Source organism: Miniopterus schreibersii, assembly GCF_964146895.1.
Source record: "Miniopterus schreibersii genome assembly, chromosome: 12".
NCBI classification, from domain to species: Eukaryota; Metazoa; Chordata; class Mammalia; order Chiroptera; family Miniopteridae; genus Miniopterus; species Miniopterus schreibersii.
The window spans coordinates 32,725,642-32,744,853 of NC_138112.1; the positions used below are offsets into that span (position 1 = coordinate 32,725,642).

The window sequence follows — 19,212 nt, forward strand, 5'->3', positions numbered from 1 at the left end:
GATTCTTTTGTGTTCTAAAATGTTATCAGTTTGTATTTCAGATATACTAAAATTCAATAAATGAATCTTTTATCTGAAAATGTAGCTGAACTCATTTTCAGGCTATGTATATTTTTAGCCTGTACCATTTCTTGAATGTTAAAAGGTTCTTACGTTTCTCCCCAGTTCATTAAGTAGCATTTCATTTTATTTGCTTTGAGTTTATTTATTTCTAGCTTTGAGTAGTTTCCTTTCATTCTTAGGTATTGGGATTTGGTGAACTTTTCAGGATAGTGAGTCTGTACATAACCCAGTGATTATGACCCGTTAGAAAGCTAATGATGGTGACTGTGATTGGTACTTTACAGTTCACTAAATGATTTCAAATTTATTTTAATTAACCCTCACAATAATTCCAGTAGGTAGGAATAAGTATTAAGGCCATTTTACAGGTGAAACAGTTAAGGCTCAGCAAGGTTAAATTCATAGAGCTTATAGGTAGTAGAGTCAGTGATTTGAGTACAGATCCTCTAATACCCAGAGCTATGTTTTCTTTCCACTACTCTGCTTGATCTCTCATCTGATCTAGACTCCCTCTCAGACCTATTATGTGGCTTATTGTAAGGGAGTAAAACTTAATGACTGGAGTGCCAAAATGGACCATGTTGGGAGGGAGGGGATCAGGGAGCAGTAGTCTGGAAGAAAGAGAGGAAAAGAATTACAATTGCTATGTGCCAGATACTGTGTGCAAAGGTCTTTCCATGCCCAATTTAATCCTTTAAATTTTTTAACGTTGGTACTGTTCTTCCCTATGTACAGATGGGGAAACTAAGATACCATGTAATTAAGTATCTTGTCTACTGTCAGTTGTAGGAGAGCCTGGAGTCAATTCTCTGACCCCAAAGCCTTCAAAGGAAGGCAAGCACAGAAGGGGAATAGAAGCATCATTTGAGTGGGGGTAGCTCATTTGTCTAGAATAGAGCAAGGACTTAAGATGCACTGGACTGGAGCTGAGATCATAGACATTGTTTTCTGCACTTATCCCAAACTCAATGCCCATAGGACAGTCTGTCTGGATGGCTACCAGTGGTTCATGATGCTAAATTCTTGAGGACTTTTTTGGGGGATTTTTTAATCCTCACCTGAAGATATATTTTCCATTGCTTTTCAGAGAGAGTAGAAGGGGGAGAGAGAGAGAGAGACAGAAACATTGATGTGAGAGAGACACATCAATTGGTTGCCTCCCGCTCTGTGGCTGGGGATTGAGCCTATGGCATATATTCATTTGTTCCTACAGCACAGTGAGTTTGGTTTAAGGTAACAAGCAGTACTTTACAATTTTATCAGTGATTAAACTTTCATATCTTCACATCATCAACAAAGATGATTTTATTACCAGAAGAAGGCCTTTCTTTTGTTTTTCAATTGACAAAATAGTTTATTTTCTGTTTTGCAAGACGTGCTAAACATTTTTCTTAACACTTACATTAATTTTTCTCAAATTATGTTAATTTCTCTCAACATAGGCACTTAAAAATCTCAGTTCAGAATTAAAGTATAAGCATAAAAAAACTCACCTCAGAGTTTCACCTACAATTCTATGCTGCTCTCAAGGAAGACTTGATATTTTCACTGGTCATTAATCACCTTTCCTTTATAGATCATGGAAGAGACCTACAAAATGGAGTTCATGTACAGTGGTGTGGAGAAGAAGCAGGTGGTGATCATACATCACATGAGGCTGCAGGCCAGAGCCTTGCAGCTTATAGTAACGGCTCGAACTACTCGAGGGTAAGATGTGCAGCTGGCCCAAAGGGGGGCACGGCCTTTCAAAGACATTCAGCGGTCTCACCAAGGTTAATGATAAGTAAAATGATATTTAGGGAACATTAGCTAAGGGATAGTACTATTCACTTTTTCAGATATTCCAAGTTCTGTTCTCTGATTAGATCCCTGGAAAAACCTGCCAGTGGCTCTTTATTGCCTACAGCACAACATAGGACTTCATCTGGGAACATGGACATTAGTATGGTCCTTGATAGATTTCTTTAAGAATTTAGTACCAGGAACCAATTTTTCCTCTTGTAAAGAGACCAGTAAGCTCTCTCCAAGGTAATAAAGACAAATTAAGAGAATGCACTGTACAGTGAGACTACCTTGTTCAAATCCTGACCTCTCCACTTATTAGTTGTTTGATTATGGGCAGGTTTTTAAATCTCTCTGTAGCCTCATTCCCCTGTCTATAAAATGAGAATGATCACAGCATCTATCTCATGGGGTTTCTGTGAAGAATGAATTGGACAATACATGTAAAAGCACTAGCATGGTACTTGGTACATAGTAAGAACTCAATATAATGGTAGATGTTAGACTTTCTGATGATGAAAATTGCCATATTTCATCAATTCAAAAATGCACATTTTTTTACTTCTCTGAAATCAGATATTTTGATGGTGTGCCATAGTTTGATTGAAAGTGGGGTTTTTTGTTTCTTGTTGTTTCATAAAATAAAGATGCATCTTAGGAATGATAGCATCATAGATTTGATACAGTACAGTATTTATGTAACTTGTTGCCAGATCGAAGACACATCTGATTCCCTCAGTTCAGTATTTGTTTCTGCTAAATGTGGTATAAAGAAATAAAAATGGGTGTTTAAGTAAGCACTGAAAAATACTAGGTCAGAAAGAACATTCGAATATTATTTTATTTCTTCACTTATCTTGACAGTGCCTTGATAAACTCAGGTAGTAATTTAATTTTAGAGATATCCATACATTCATTTAACAAATATTTAATCTCCACTACTCAGTCACAGCTGAGAAAAGGTAGGTGCTGTGATGGCATCTACACTTTTTATTTAAAGAAAGTAGATGTATTTTTCAGTTTATATATGATTTTTGTAAAAATTTAAATGTTGCAGATTAAGTGAAGGTTCTCTGTTAATCCACCTCTTCTAGAACAACTGTTAGCAGACTTTCCCCAAGCCAGATAAACCTGTAGATTATAAATGCATCTTTATTAACATAAATCAAATTATAAGATACTTTGCTGCTCTGCCTCCCTTTCTTTTCATTCAACAATGTATTTCATCTTTCCATGTCATTATATAAAGATTCTAATATATTTGGTCTTTACTCATGTTGTATTATTATTTTATATTTTCCATTTGTATGCATTCCAGTTTCTATTTTTCTTTCTTGATTTTTGATGGATCAATTATTTTCTTTGTTTTTTTCTTCTTCCAGTGGTTTAAAAATTCTGTACCCTCATTGTAACCTATTCAAGTGAGAAGCAGAACATAGTAAAGAGGGCTGTGGTGCCTCATTGAATGGGTTTAGATATTGACTCCACCATTTGCAAACTTAGTGTCCTTGGATAAATTACATAAACCTCCTGTGCCTCAGTTTGTTCCTCATAAATTAGACTGGGATAATAATAGTACCTGTCTCTCCCTCATAGGGTTATTGTAAGGGTTATTGAATTTTATATATAAAGCCCTTAAAAACTGCCCAACACAGAGTAAACACTTGATAAAAGTTCATATTAGTTGTATAAATAGTATTTTCACATTTATTTATTTATTTAATATATTTTTAAATCGTCACCCAAGGATATTTTTTCCATTGCTTTTCAGAGAGAGTGCAAGGGGGAGAGAGAGAGAGAAACATCAATGTGAAAGAGACACATTGATTTGTTGCCTCCTGCATGTGCCCCTACAAGGCTGGGGATCAAGCCTGCAACCCCGAGGTACATGCCCTTGGCCAGAATTGAACCCACGACCCTTCAGTCCACAGGCTGATGTTCTAATCACTGAGCCAAACCAGCTAGGGCTCACTTTTATATTTTTAATAAACATATTGAACTTATACTTACCAGCGTAAAACAGTTAAATAGTATTTATGATCACTTCTATCAAGATCACCTCAGATCAAAATGAAAGTTTTAGTGTGCTTTTATTTAATTGTCTCATACTATTTAATTTGGAATTTTGTTTCAGCCTGTGTTTTTATAATATAGCTCTTATTTTAAGAATCCTTTTTTTTTAAAAAAATATATCTTTATTGTTTTCAGAGAGAGGAAGGGAGAGGGAGAGAGAGAGAGATTTCTATGAGAGAGTCATTGATCAGCTGCCTCCTGCACACCCCCTACTAGGGATAAAGCCCACAACCTGGGCATGTGCCCTGACCGGGAATCGAACTGCAATCTCCTGGATCATAGGTCGATGCTCAACCGCTGAGCCACGCTGGCTGGACAAGAATCCTTTCTTAAACTATGCATTAATTTTAATATATACATTATCAAAATTATTTAGCCCCAATTTGCTGTCCACTGTTATTTTTGTACCACATTTGACATTTAAAATTTCTTGTTCTCACTATTTATTTGACTGAACACATTTTCTAGTAATGCTTTTCAGAATAAGTGTGTAAGCAGTGTACTCACTGAGATGTTGCATGTCTGAAACTGCCTTTCTTTTGCTCTCATACATAAATGGAATTCTTTTAGAACTCTGTAAATAGTGCCTGTTGCCTTTTAGTATTTAATGTAACAGTCAGGATGTCTAATGTCAGTGTGGTTCTCTTTCCTTTGTAAGCAGCTTAATTTTCCTGGCTCAAAGCTGTAAACTTTTCTTTTTCTCTTTAGAATTCAGAAATTTCACCAGGATATGTCTAGGTATGTGTTTCCTTTCAATATTCTTACTGACCTTTATTGAGACTTTGAAGTCTCAACTCTGTTTTTAGCTCAGGGTTCCCCCTGCCCTCCATGATTTCTTTAATTACTGCTTCTTTCATCTAATCCAGTCTCATACTGGATGTTGTATCTTCTGGATCTATTTTCCCTGTATCTTATCTTTCATATTTTTTTCTGTTTTTCTGTTCTTTATTCTGAGTAAATTCTGCAGTATGCTCTTTTTATTTACCATTTCAGTTTTCATCATTTTCATTCTAGTATTCTTTGACTGTTGATTTCATTACTACAGTAGTCCTTCCTTATCTGCAAGGAATACATTCCAGGACCCCCAGTGGATGCCTGAAACCACAGGTATTATTGAACCCTGTATATACTGTGTTTTCTCTTATACATACATCCTTTTTCACTTAAAAGAAGCACTTTACAGCTTCTCTTTGACATATTTGAATTGCCAGCATCACTGCTCTTATGCTTTGGGGCCACTGTGAAGTAAAGTAAAGATTACTTGAATACAAGCACTGTACAATGCTTCAGCAGTAGATCTGATAACTGAGATGGCTACTAAGTAACAAGTGAGTGCATAGCGTATGCAGTGGGGGCAAGCTGGGCAAAGGGGTGATCATTCATGTCCCCGCTGGGACGACGTGAGATTTTATAACACTACCCAGAATGGGTGCATTTTGACATTTATGAATTATTTCTGGAATTTTCCATTTAATATTTCCATTTAATTTCCCATGTAATACTGTTGACCACAGGTAACTGAAACTGCAGAAAGTGAAAACGTGGATAAGGAGGGACTGCTGTAGTGATTATTTGCAAGTGTGCTGTATTCTCTCTGCCTTTTTTGTGGCAATTTCTCTTTATTAATACAGTACCCTTTCAGATCTCCTCTTAAGTCTCACGGTGGTTACTTACTTGAATATTTTTTAAAGGTTTCTCTGCTTTCTTGCCTTGACTTCATCTCATTGATATCTGCTTGATCTCCTTTACAGCTCCTGATTATCCTCATAACATCTAGTAATTTTCCATTGTCTTTGCACACTTATACATGAAAGTCTAGACTAGTTTAAGTTGATAATTGGTGTAGGCTTTCCCAACAGTTGTAGGTCAGTGCTGGATTTCCTCTAGCGGGCCTCACTCTTCCCTTGCTTTCCTTCCTCACACCAAGGAAAAAGTGGGAGTTCTTAGTGGTAGATGCCACCTTTATGTAGCATGTAGGTGAAGCTACCTGCTCAGTTGTGGGGAAAGTTCCCAAATCTTTTTGTTTTTTTCTGCTTGGAAGCTCTCTAAGCTGGATCTATAGAATTAGGCCAAAAAATGGCACTGCTTGGCCAAATTGTTTTCCTTTCAGCCCCTGCTTAGCTGGAATTCTCCCATCCAGCCCCCTCACCCCTGGAGGTCTTTGGTGGGTTAATTTCACTGTCAAACTTCAGTTCCACTCCGGTAGTTTATCATAGTTAAGAAAGTTTCAAGTGCTACCTGTTTAGGAAACTAATTTAAATGAATGTTGCTTGTAGAGTAAGTTTTCATTTGCCATTTTTCATTTATTCATTTATTCAACAAATACTTATTGAATAACTGCTTATGGCAGGAAATACATGATGAACAATACAAAGTCCCTACTCATGGAACTTACATTTTAGTAGAAAGACTAAAATAGGTTATTGAGAACCTTGACACCATTCTCTTACATGTTTTTTCTTTTTCTTACACAGTTTTATATAAAGAAAAGAGCATTTGTTTTTCTTCACTGGAACTTTACTCCTCCAATGAATAATGTATCGATATTGTATAATAATATTTTGAAAATAAGTGGGAAGTTTCATGCAGAAATTACAGGAAATAAAAGAAAATGCACACAGATCAAAAGGAAAAATCTGTTGTGTGATTAGCAACTTCAGTAGCCAAGCATGTTGCTCAGGTTATTTATGGGTGCAGTAAGTTTTTACTCTAATGAAATACTCTACTATGAGACTGAAGAAGTCAGGATAAAGAGGAAAGTATATAGTCTGTGTCTGTGGGCAAAATAGTGACAAAACCTTTTCCCCCACTGCATGAGATTTTGACCTTTGGTTAATTTTATAGTTCTGTTCCCTGGAAACCTGGTAATATAGTCAACTATATTACTAGGTGACACTGCTGTGGTAAAAATGATCTCTGAGAAAATTGCATGTAGATTAGAAGGAACTATAATGATGCAGACCCCATAGCTTTGGGCTCCATTGAGTGCAGTGATTCTTGTAACTGAGCATATCCTTTGTGGGGACCCTGGAAAGTATGCCCATGGGTTGTTTCATCTGATAGAGATCTCATCTCCTTGCACTCAGCCTGTGAGCCGCAGAGTCAAAGCTCCCAGACAGCTCTGTGGGCTGCTGAGTGGACTATTGCAAGGACTCCCACAGAGGAGACCTGTGACACTGCACTGCCTGCAAGCTGTGCTCTGATCTTATATTCTTAGTGAATCTGCTGCCAAGTGTGGCCTGTGATAGTCTTTGAGTTTGAATGTCATTGAGCCTAATGGGCACTGCAGTGTTTTAATCCAGTCTTGGGATCCTAGCATATATTTCCCCCTAGGTCCATTAGTAGTCCTATATTCCTCTTAGAGATAATTTTTATAGTGTAATATTCTCATTCTCCTTTCATGTAGGCTCAGTTCTGGGACTTAGGTCCTCACTCCTCAGTTCACACATTTTCACAAGCAGATAACTTTTTTTCTTGTCTACAGAGTTGATCCCTTATTTGGAATGTGTGAAAAATTTTTACAGGAAGTGGATTTTTTTCAGAGGTAAGTATTTCATCACTCTTCTAGTGTGTCCTAATTAGTGCATTTTCTTTAGTAGTGTATAAACCTCCTTAACCTTAGCTTCAAACCTAAACATGCAACAACAGAATAATAAAAACACCTGAATCATTTGGATTCAGCACTCAGCTGGACGGTAAAAATCAAGTATTATGTGGGAAAACTCACCAACTCTTGTTGAAAAGTCACAACTTGTCTGTTCTTAAACTGTTTTTCAACTTGCATATTTCTCTATAATCTACAAAAAAAATTGTTCCTGCCCGTCCGGCATGGCTCAGCGGTTGAGCATCAGCATATGATCTAGGAAATGGCTGTTTGATTCTGGTCAGGGCATATGCCTGGGTTTGGGGCTTGATTCCCCAGCAGGGGGCGTGCAAGAGGCAGCCGATCAATGACTCTCATCATTGATGTTTCTATCTCCCCCCTCCCTTCCTCTCTCTGAAAATCAATAAAAATATATATTTTTTAAATTGTTCCAAAATAAAAACAACTTTTATTTTGTAGAATTGTTTTCTCAGAGTTCTATATGATACAAATTAGTTAAAACAGATGCAGTAGATGAGTGGAAGGCCTGGCGAAGAAGTGGGACTCTAGATAGTGACCACACCTGTGGTGTACAGGCAATATACCAGTGGGGAGGCATTTATAGGATTTGAAAGCACTTCATTTAGTCTGATATTCATTCTGCCGTCCTTTGTCCCTACCACCATGGATTATACCAAACCTGAGGTTTACATGACTAAACTCAATTCTTTTTTCGTTTGGATGACGATAGCGTCCTCTAGGGCTGGGTTGCAATACCACTCTTCACCAGTAGGTGCTGTTCTGTAGCAAATAAATAGTCTAGCTTGGCTCTGTTAAGATCCTACCTTCAAATGTGAACTAAGTTCATGCCTTTTGGTTTTAGATTGTCTAAGGTAGTGTTTTTGCACAGTTGGGTTGAAGAGATTTTTAGAAAGGTGACAGCTCTGAATTGCCAAAGTGTTTCATTTGCACATTTTTTCTTTCTTTTTTTTAAAATATGTTTTTATTCATTTTTAAAGAGAGAGGAAGGGAAAAGGGTAGAGAGAAACATCAGTGAGAGAGAAGCATCATTGATTGGCTACCTCCTGCATGCCCCCCACCAGGGATCAAGCCTGGAACCCAGGCATGTGCCCTCACCGGGAATCGAACCATGACCGCTTCGTTCCTGGGTCAACGCTCAACCACTGAGCCACACCCAGCTGGGCTGCATTTTTTTCCTTAATTTAGCCTGTGATACCTTATACTGATGTCACCACCTCAGTGAAATATTTTTTGACTAGCCCTTCCACAAGGTAGAAGTGCTGTGGAATCAGTCAGAGCTGGGAATAAGTTACTTAACTTTTTATTTTTATTTTTTTAAAAATATATATCTTTATTGATTTCAGAGAGAGGAAAGGAAAGGGAGAGAGAGAGATTGAAACATCAATGATGAGAGAGTCATTGATTGGCTGCCTCCTGCACGCCCCCGACTGGGGATCAAGCCCGCAATCCGGGCATGTGCCCTGACCGGGAATTGAACCCTGATCGCCTGGATCCTAGGTTGATGCTCAACCGCTGAGCCACGCCCGGCCGGGCAGTTATGTAACTTTTTAAAGCCTCAATGAAACATCATCCCCTCTGAGTCTGAGTGTTCCTATCGCTTGAATATAAACTCCATTAAGACAGGTATTTTCTTCCCTTTTGTTCACTGTTATGTCTAAAATAGTACTTGGCACTTGGTAAATCTTAAAGACATATTTGTTAAAGTAATTAATGAATCAATAATATCAAAAAGTAATTCTAACAGTGCAGAGGATTGCTGGGAATGTTAAATAAAATAATGTAAAATACTTAGGAGTATACCTGGCACATAATGGGTATTCAGTAAATGAGGTTGTTATGATGACCATGTCAATAGAACATAATTAGCTGGCTGTCTCAGTTGGGAACCATGAGCTCCTCCAGTTCATTACTTTTTCTGCCTTGGTGCTTGGCAGATGTTTGGAGCTCAGCCTGTGGCAAGTGAATGCATAGTCATTTGCTTCTGTTTGTCCTCCAGGTGTTTCATCGCTGATTTGCCCCACCTGCAGGACAGCTTTGTGGACAAACTTCTTGACCTTATGCCCCGACTCATGACATCCAAACCTGCAGAAGTGGTGAAAATTCTACAGACCATGCTCCGGCAGAGTACCTTCCTGCACCTCCCCCTTCCAGAGCAGGTCAGGGTCTGTATCATAGCCCTTCAGGCGAAGTATGGCCAGACAGGCAGAGCTGCTCACCTTGATGATCTTTCATCTTTGGAGCAGCTGGACTAGGGCCTTCTGATTGGCTCCCACATGCCTATCTGTTAGATAAGGAGACAGGCAAGGATCACGTTTTGTTACCCAGGGATGACCTGGCTTTAGAATCATCATATTTTCTTCTTGTTTACAGATCCACAAAGCCTCAGCCACTATCATTGAGCCAGCGGGCGAGTCAGACAACCCTTTGCGGTTTACATCTGGGTTGGTGGTGGCCCTGGATGTTGACGCAACCCTGGAACATGTGCAAGATCCTCAGAGCACTGTGAAGGTCCAGGTCTGTCAGTGTTTGGTCCCCACAGAGCTTCTGTACTGACTTTGGGTTGAAGCATTTAACTTTAGCACCCTTTTCATCTCTACCTGAGGGATGGAAACTGGGGGAGGAGAAGAGATGAGTCTTTTTGGAAAAGAGCCTGGGCTTGAACTCCAACATTACTTCTAAGTGTGGTCTGGTGCAAGTTACCTTAAACCCTGAACCTCAGATTCTACAGCTAACAAATAGGAATAGTTGACATTGAAATGAGATGATGTATACAAAGCCCCTGCTACCCACTAAGGGTTCATGAAATGACAGTGCCCTTTCTGTTTTTTCTATGTGAGATTAAGAGTTGGTCTTTTCAGGGCTTCAAGCAAGCTGCAACAAACAAGTCCTTTTCAGGCTGTGGGTAGGTCAGCTTGGTGGACAAAATTTATATGTGGGGGAAAAGCAGTCACTAGGGCGTATTTTTTTCCTAGTTAGAGATAGATGCATTAGAGACATGAGAGAGATAGTAGAGCTACTTACCCGTTTAGACAGTCTGCAAAGAGCACTACCCATTTAACCATCCATTCATTCTTCCTTCTATCCATGCAACAGTGTTTATTTTATTGTACATGCAAAGTGCTAGTGTTGCAAAGCTAATTATGTCAGAACTCCTGCCCTCAGGATGCTCAGTTTCAAGGAGAGACAGACAAATGATTCTAGCCAAGAATCTAGAAGTATAGAAAGAAACTTACTTCCCCCCACAAAGTTATTTCCAGTTTTTGACTAGTATAAAAAATGTGCAGTATACTTTTTTAAAAAATATATGTCTTTATTGATTGCAGAAAGAAGAAGGGGGAGAGAGAGAGAGAAATATCAGTGATGAGCCATTGATCAGCTGCCTCCTGCACGCCCCCTACGGGGATTGAACCCGAAACCCAGCATGTGGCCTGACTGGGAATCGAACCCCGATATTTTGGATCATAGGTTGGTGCTCAACTGCTGAGCCACACCAGCTGGGCTGCAATATACTTTTTAAAATATATATATCTTTATTGATTTCAGAGAGAGGAAAGGAGAGGGAGAGAGAGAGATAGAAACGTCAATGATGAGAGAGTCATTGATCAAGCCCGCAACCCGGGCATGCGCCCTGACCGGGAATCGAACACTGATTGCCTGGATCCTAGGTCGATGCTCAGCCACTGAGCCACGCCTGGCCGGACCTGCAATATACTTTTAAAAAATACTTTTGAAAATACTCTGGAAAGGCATGTAATTTGGAGAGTGTGGTGGAGGCTGAGGGAAAAACACCTTTCTGGAGATGCTGGTGCCCGGTGGGGTCTGAAAGGACGGAAGGAGGGCTTGCGGGCAGGAGGGGTAAGCGCTGGCAGCAGGTCTAATCAGAAGGCAGAAAGAGCCTGGAGCAGGCGGGGGAGGCTTCTTGGAAGAGACCAGGATGAATCAGGCCTTGAAGATGGTAATATTTGTCTGGTGACAGCAGAAGAAATAACCTTCTGGCTTCCCAGCAGGAAACCTTGAGACCTTCAGAGAACTGATTCTGAGCTGGCTGTGAAATTGTGCTACAGCTGGTTTTTTGTTTTATGGGCCTCCCCCCCCCCCCCCCCCCCATTAGTGGTTTTTCACCCTAGTAGCTGTACTTTAAAGTTATTTTTATTTAGAGAGAGGAAAGACGAGAGAGAAATGTCTATTTGTTCCACTTACTTATGCAGTCGTTGGTTAATTCTTGTGTGTGCCCTGACCAGGGATTGAACCCACAGCCTTGGCATATTGGGACAATGCTCTAACCAACTAAGCTATCTGGCCAAGACCCCCTAGCTGCACTTTAGAATTACTCAGAAAGCATTACAAAGTGCTGACATACAGGCCTCAGCTTATACCAGTTAAATCAGAATACTAACAGTAGGATCCATGGGTACCAGGTTTTGTTTGTGTTTTAGCTCACAGGTGATTCTAATGTACAGTGGGTGAGAAACATTGCTTCACACTGTTCCTGAAAAAAACTTCACTGACCAACTAAGCATAAATGAGATTGTAGGAAGATTATTTAAGGGTCATCAGTTGGACTCTACTGGAAACCCCTCCAGAGCAGCTCCATTACATGTGTGGCCATACTATTTGGGTGCCTCTGCAGTCAGGGAGATGGGAAACTCACTGGTCATGAGGCAGCTCTGTTGATTGCAAAGTGCTGTCCAATCCAGCCACCGGGCCTGAACACTCCTGTTCTGGACAGTGCTTTAGGTGCTAGGGATGTTGCAGTGAACACTGAGATTACATCAAGATTACATTCCCTGTTAAAATAACATATATCAGCTCTTTGAAGCAGAATGTACAGGAACTCCATTCAATCACACTTTTGTAAGCCCAATTCAGGTCTACTAGATTATACCTGATAGAGGAGGTGCGATTTTTTTTTGTTTGTTTCTGAAATTCAGAATATAATTCATACTGTCCTACTTGGGCCACATATTTCTTGGATCTGTGAGGAATGAACGAAGGCTCCAGTGGCCATTTCACAGAGGGGTCAGAGCCTTTCACCAAGGGCAGTTTTGCTGAGAACTCTGGGAGATTCTGCTGCCTTTATCATTTTCTTTCCCATGTTTATTACTGTTTTAGCCCTCCCCTATCGCTCCTTAAAAAACTAAAGCCCAAGTATTGTCCTTAAAGATAACAAGGATCAAGAAGGTGGGATACTTGCATCTTTCTTCTCTAGTAGATTTGGGGCCTGGAGATAGAGTAGTAAGTAGCAGCTTTAAAAAAGAAGGGTAGAATTGGGGGGAGGCTGAGATTTGAGGAGAGATGAAGTGAGATTATGAGGCAGGAGGGCTGAGATATGCCTCCCAGAGTTTCAAATTGAAAGACCCATTCAGTTCCCTACTTTGCCCTTATCAGTATATTTACATAGTGCAGGTCCTGTGTGGTTCCAGGATAAGCTTCATTTGTTCATTTAGGTCCTTTGTACACTGTGCAGTGTCAGGCCTCCTGAGATGCTGAGGAAAGAACTCTGGCAGTTTGTGAGATTTGAAGAACTGGTCAGTGATTTGAGCACTGTCATTGAGCACTCTCTGTAGAAAGAGACAGATAAACAGCTTCCTAACTGCTTGCAATCTAGTGGAGCGAATACAGTTACAAATTTACTTAACACTGGGTGGGTGGTGGTAATGCTGGGCGACAATATGATTCAGAGCCAGGAGGAAGAGAGTCATCCTGGTGGTGCCTGGGAAGGCTTTTCATGTCAGGATTAATATTTTACCTCTTTGTACTTAACAGAGATTCTTTATTCCGCTTACTTGTTCACTATGGATTCAGGAAACGTTTACCAAGCACTGCTTTGTGCTGGGGCAGGGGCTCTAAAGATGTCAGCAATGTGGCCCTCCCCGCAAGGAGCAGTCTTTTGTGAAGGCTATTGTCGTCTTTCTTTTCCTTTTGTTATGGGGTTCACAACAGATGTCACCAGCAATTTTGTTGAAAGCTCATGGCTCTTTCAGCCTCTTTTTCCCATTTCTGTCACCTCTTAGGTCTTATATCCAGATGGCCAGGCTCAGATGATCCACCCCAAGCCTGCAGACTTCCGGAATCCTGGCCCAGGACGGCACCGGCTCATCACTCAGGTGTATCTCTCCCACACTGCCTGGACAGGTAAGGAGTCAGTGGGTCAGGGTGGCAGGAAAATATGCACCTGGGGATCACACCCACCCTTAGGCATTTGGTTTTCTGCATGGTTGAATCAGGCCTGCTGAGGGTTGTACTTGATTTCTTAGGGAGCTTAAATCTCAAACTGGGTACATTTAGACTAATTTGCCGCATTGCTTTGATTGCAAGAGGCACAGGATTTTGTCAGAGGATACACGGGTTACAGTAGAGTGGAGCCTCAGGGAAAGAGCCCTGGGGCTGGATGCCAGAACACTTATATTCCTATCCTAACTCTGCCACTGACTTGCTGTGTAACCTTGGACAAGCCACTCTCCCTTCTGAATCTGTTTCCTCACCTGTCAGATGAAGGTGATAATTCCCAGTCTACTAGTTAGTTCTGGGCATTGCTCTGTCTGGAAATTAAACAGTTTTATATTTCTTACCAGAAATTTAAAATCATTCTCTTTTTGCATATGAACAATTAAGTTCATTCCCCCAAAACAAGTAAAATGACAACTGTCGTTCCCTCTGACATGGGCTCGTTTGTGGGGTAACACAAAGCAAGATGATTTGATCTAGTCAGGCTTATCCTCCCTTATAGTGGCTGAGTCGAGTCTTGATAATTTGTGAAAAGACAGGAAGGTTGCATAAGTATATATATATTTTAATTCATAAGAATAAGATGGGAGAACAAAAGTGCAAAGACATTCCAAAGCGTAACACTGCTTTGGAACCTTGAAAAGGAACTCAGGTCGACAGAACCTAAAATGTCAAGATGGTTCAGAAGCATGGCTGTTACTGAAGAAAGTGTTCATGCCACCAAATTTGGTTTATTTTAGAAATAGGTAGATGCTTTCTGGAATTTTCTTTCATGGTGTTTTAAAATTCATGAATAACTATTGAATGCCATTATTAATGGTTTCCCTCTATCAGGGGTATTAGTTTATAGGTATTAGTTATAGATAGACTTTATAAAGTTTTCAACAAAAAAGAAGTGCAATTGAATGTCAGGGCAGTCTTCTCGGGGGACTGGTGACACTGGGCCTGGCACTAGTCCTGAGGGAGCATCCAGCAATGCTTTTACCCAGGATCTGACTCCCTGAGCATCCCTCATCCCGTAACCTTGCTGCCTGGAATGTTTCTATTTGCCAAACCTTCAGCCCCACAGGAAGGTAGAATTCCGTATTCTAATCTCTTCTGATGAACAGATGCTAGATGTGGAGAAAAGGCTATGGGACAGCATTTCATGGAAAGGCCAAGGCTCAAGCATATCACAGCATGCTAGAGCTCAAAAGAGCTTGAAAGGTCCTGGGGGGCCTCCTCACCTACCCCTGGTCACACAGCAAGTCATTGCTTGAACCAGGGCTATAATTCAGGCTATCTTGAGCCTGAAGAATTATAATTCATCTAGGATCACCTGCCTCCTCTGAGAGGTTGCTACCCAATCACTATTCTGTATCTCTTTTATAATTCTCTGTGTAGCAATTTCTGATGTCAGGTGTTTTCTCATTTGTTTACTGCCTTTCTCTCCAATTAGAATATAGTTTCCTCTAGAGCTCGTTTTTACTTCTGCATCCCCAATACCTCTATATCCTATGTCCCTAAAACCTGACATATAGTAGGTGCTCAACAAGTAATGAAAATTGAGTATAGGATTTTAAACGTGCAGGTGGAATTCATTTAATCCTTAGACCAACTTTCTGGGGGGAATTAGTATTCTATTCTTTGTTTTATGGGTGCATAAATGGAGGCCCACTTAGTTGGTCCATGGTGGTGCTGAAGCTGGCACTCACATTTCCTAACTGCCAAATCCCTTATTTTTGCACTATACCGTGCTCCTGACCTGAGACACTAAGATGAAACATTCTGAATGTGCCTATGCCCCTTTCTCCTAATCCAGGAGATGGGGCCTGGTGTTAGTAGGGAGCTCCTCTGTCCAGTCCCTCAGCAGCACCTCTAGGAGGCAGGATGCTGCCAGGTTAGAAGCTTTGAGTCACATAGACCAGGTTCTAAATTCTGCCTCCCTTGCTGTGTGATCCTGAGAAAGTTCTTTTACCTCTCTGTCTTATTTTCCTTATCTATAAGATGGGAGTAAGAATTACACCTCATAAGAATTACACCTACTTATATTCCAGAATATAAGTAGGTTGCAGTGATTTGTCCCAGATGATCTTTTGTCTTTTCCACTCTCCTCCCTCTTGTTTTCTCTCCTTTCCCCCTTCTCCTGATGGCAGTGACTGGAATTGCCAATCTTACCACATGCTGGTAAGGGAAGGCATAATGACCAGGTGGGGTTGTGTCCTCTGACCTTACCAGGGTTTGGCTCCTGAAAGTGCTGTGAGCCAGTGCTGGGTTCTGGTCAGGGGTTGGCAGCAGCCATGTAGGATAAAAGAGGAAAACATAGTGGGGAGCTGATACTGGAGTCTGGTACCAGAGGGCAATGCTGGTTTTATTAGTTACACTCAAGGCTGTTACAAGGCCCCATATTATGTGGGCGTGTCCACACCACAGGAACTCTGGTCAGTGGTGATGCTCAGGCTGCTCTCTGGGGTTGGGGAGGTTGCTCTGGCTGCCTGCAAGCCTTTCCCTTGCTGGAGGAAGGCAGTTCAGTCTCTGCTTTCATCTCTAGGGAGAAGTTAGGAAGAGGTCTGGAGAGACATTGAGAAGTCTTGGGACCTCTGCCCTGTTCATTTAGATCCATTCAGCCCTCATTCCTGCCAAATGAACTTCTTAGCCTTGGGCTCATCTTTAACACTTGCATTTTTTGCTCCACACACAAAATTAAGGAAGACATCCCAAGGCCATGCTGTTCCCAGCCTTTGCTCTTGCCCTTAGATTTTTCTGAAATCCTCTCCCCCTTCTTTATTGAAGCCACATGGTTAATAGAAACATTAATTGCTTCAGTTTGTGTACTGGGCCCAAATTGTCACTGTTGTGGATTTGGGCAGTCACTTAGAACCTCAGAGCCTTGGAACTTTTTTGGGATTGTGACAGTTTCTTTCATGGTGTGGCAGGGTAAGAATTCTTGGGGTTACGTGCTTAGCACAGAGCAGTCTTGGGCTCCCTCCTCAGCACTTCTTACAGACTATTGGAGCATATACTGTGCTCTGTGCAACTGTCTCTGTCTCCTCAACCAAATTGTCCGCAACTTGAGGGAGGTCTTACTTTCACTGGGGCCTACCACCTGCAGACACCATATCAGTATCAGAATGTCACATCATAAAAGAACAGAAGCTTTAATGACATGATTTTAGGTTCCTAAAACATGTTCCTTTTCAGTGGGGAGAATTATTTGTCAGAATCATTTCCTAATCAAAGGCTTCTCCACTAAGACAGTAGAATCTGCGGTGCATGCAGCCCTGAGGCCTGAGATCAACTGCACAGGAAGAGCATGATTATCTGGGCATGAGAATCGGCCACATCTGTGTACCTTGTGGACCTCTGTCTTGAGGCTTTAGTTTGCTCTCTGATTCTCAAGCAGCCATGGTTCTGAGCTGCAGGGATCCCACAGAGACCCAAAGAGAAGGTGATGGCAGAGAAGCAGGCTTAGGATCAGCCTCACAGGGTGCAGGCTGGCAGTGTTTTTGTTTGGTGGAGGGGAGGGAGGGATGTGGACAGATGAAGAAATGTTTTTGAAACCCTACTACTTCCATCTTTGATGTTGATTTTACATGACATTTCACCCCAGTTCCTAGCAATGCCCAGTCATAGAAGATTTCTTTTGTCTTTTATTCTAGAACCATGCCAGGTGGAAGTGAGGCTGCTACTGGCCTACAACTCCAACTCACGCATTCCAAAATCCCCCTGGATCGAGGGGGGAGAGATATCAGCCCAGGCGGAAACCAGCATCGAGGGCACCATCCCCTTCAGCAAGTCTGTAAAAGTTTACATAATGCCCAAACCCGCAAGGCGCTGAGTCACAAGCAGTCTTTATAGCCGTGTCCTTGAGGGCCCTTCTTAGGTATCAGAGTGAGCCAGAAGCCAAGAGGACTTCATCTGGAAATGGTGTATAAGCGTAAGGAGAAACAAGTGACCCTTACAGTCTCATCTGATATCAAACACAAGATAAATTATTTTGCATTAAGAAAACAAAAACCTTCAAGTACATGCCCTCCCCCTGAGTCCCTCCCTGTAATAAAGTTGAGAAAACACCAAGCTGGACCTTAAAGGAATTTGTGTGGGATAGGTTCAATATTTTTTCCATAAGCTTCCATTCCTCAGGTGTGAAACAAAGATCCAATTTTCCAGCCACCTCTGAAGAACCAGTTATTAGAGTCATAATCTTTTTTCTTAAAGCAATAGTCTGTTTGCCGGGGCAACTCCAAAGCAGCTTTCACAGCTGTACTTCTTCACCATAGACAGTTCCTGAATGTCCTTAGGCATCATTATCTGGCTGCGAGGCTCCTTCATAACTCAGGCAATAGCTAGGCCAAGGACTGAATGAATAGCTGAACAATGAATCATTTTCATCCCTGAGGGAGATTCTTGATCTTGTCTTATCCTTAGACCCAAAATAAAAGGGCTATATTTTAGAAGAGAAACCAGGATTATGGGAAAGCAGAACCCAGTGTGAGAAATAAAGCCACTTCCCACTGCGTCTCTGCTGACTCCAGTGCTGGAGCTGCATGTGAGTAAAAGTACAGTTGGGTGTAAGTATAGTAAGTCCTCCAGAGATGCTAACTGGTAAGGGCTATATTCCTTACCGGTCATATAATCCTCACCACAGCCAGGTATCTTCTCTTACTAAAATAGTGGCAAGATCATGCAGTTACTCAGAGGTGGAGCTAGAATTTGAATTCAGCCATGTTTGACTTCTGGTTTAATGAACTTCATTATTTATTTAAATTTTTTTAAATAATTGATTTGAGAGAGAGAGAGAAACATCAATTGGTTGCCTCCCGTATGCACCCTGACAAGGGATTGAACCCACAACCTGGGCATGTGCTCTGACTGGAACTGAACCTGCAACCTTTTGGTGCATTGGACAGTGCTCCAACCGAGTCACACTGGCCAGGGCTGGTTTAATGCCCTTTAATGTGTGCCCACAGTGTTGTAAGCCCTTTAAATGAGTTAAGTCATTTAACCCTCACAATGGCCCTATGAAGTAGGTGCTGTTACCTTCATTTGATAAAGGCAGTTGAAGTTCAGAGAATTAAGTAACTTGGCTGATGTCACACAACTAGTAAATGACAGAGCTGGGATTTGAATGCAGGCAGTCTGGCTCTAGAAGGTTATAACCATTATAAAAGGACTGAGGGAAGAAAGATAATCTCCGGGGAGCTTGCTTTCTAGTGTGTTTGCCTATTTTGTACATCTCAAGGATGTGCTATCAGTTTTTGTGTGACAAAAGATGCCCTGAAAAGAGTGCCCTCCTTGGAGATAAAATGAAGCTTGAAGCCAGGCTGAGTAATACCATGGCCCTGACATAAGCAACTAATTATGATTGTGGATTGGAGCATGGACAGCAACATTAAGACCTATGGCTGCCAACTGAGCCCCTTATGCCGTAGCTACAGAAAACCTTCTAAGGGAAGAATATG

General features: G+C 41.2%; 1 protein-coding gene across 3 annotated transcripts in view; it reads left to right on the forward strand.

Moving 5' to 3' along the window:
* Positions 1 to 18,572, forward strand: part of INTS4 (integrator complex subunit 4) — a 69,025-nt gene extending 50,453 nt beyond the window's left edge. Inside the window, exons 18-24 of one of the 3 annotated variants that reach the window (XM_081154542.1) lie at positions 1,640 to 1,770; positions 4,627 to 4,656; positions 7,403 to 7,462; positions 9,540 to 9,699; positions 9,914 to 10,057; positions 13,558 to 13,678; positions 17,410 to 17,835. In XM_081154542.1, coding sequence (XP_081010668.1) covers positions 1,640 to 1,770; positions 4,627 to 4,656; positions 7,403 to 7,462; positions 9,540 to 9,699; positions 9,914 to 10,057; positions 13,558 to 13,678; positions 17,410 to 17,588 — 825 coding nt within the window. In that variant the 3' untranslated portion in view covers positions 17,589 to 17,835. Of the gene's footprint in view, positions 1 to 1,639; positions 1,771 to 4,626; positions 4,657 to 7,402; positions 7,463 to 9,539; positions 9,700 to 9,913; positions 10,058 to 13,557; positions 13,679 to 17,409 lie in introns of all 3 variants that reach the window. The other 2 variants (XM_081154543.1, XM_081154544.1) reach the window with 2 other exon arrangements.
* Positions 18,573 to 19,212: the final 640 nt, after the last annotated feature.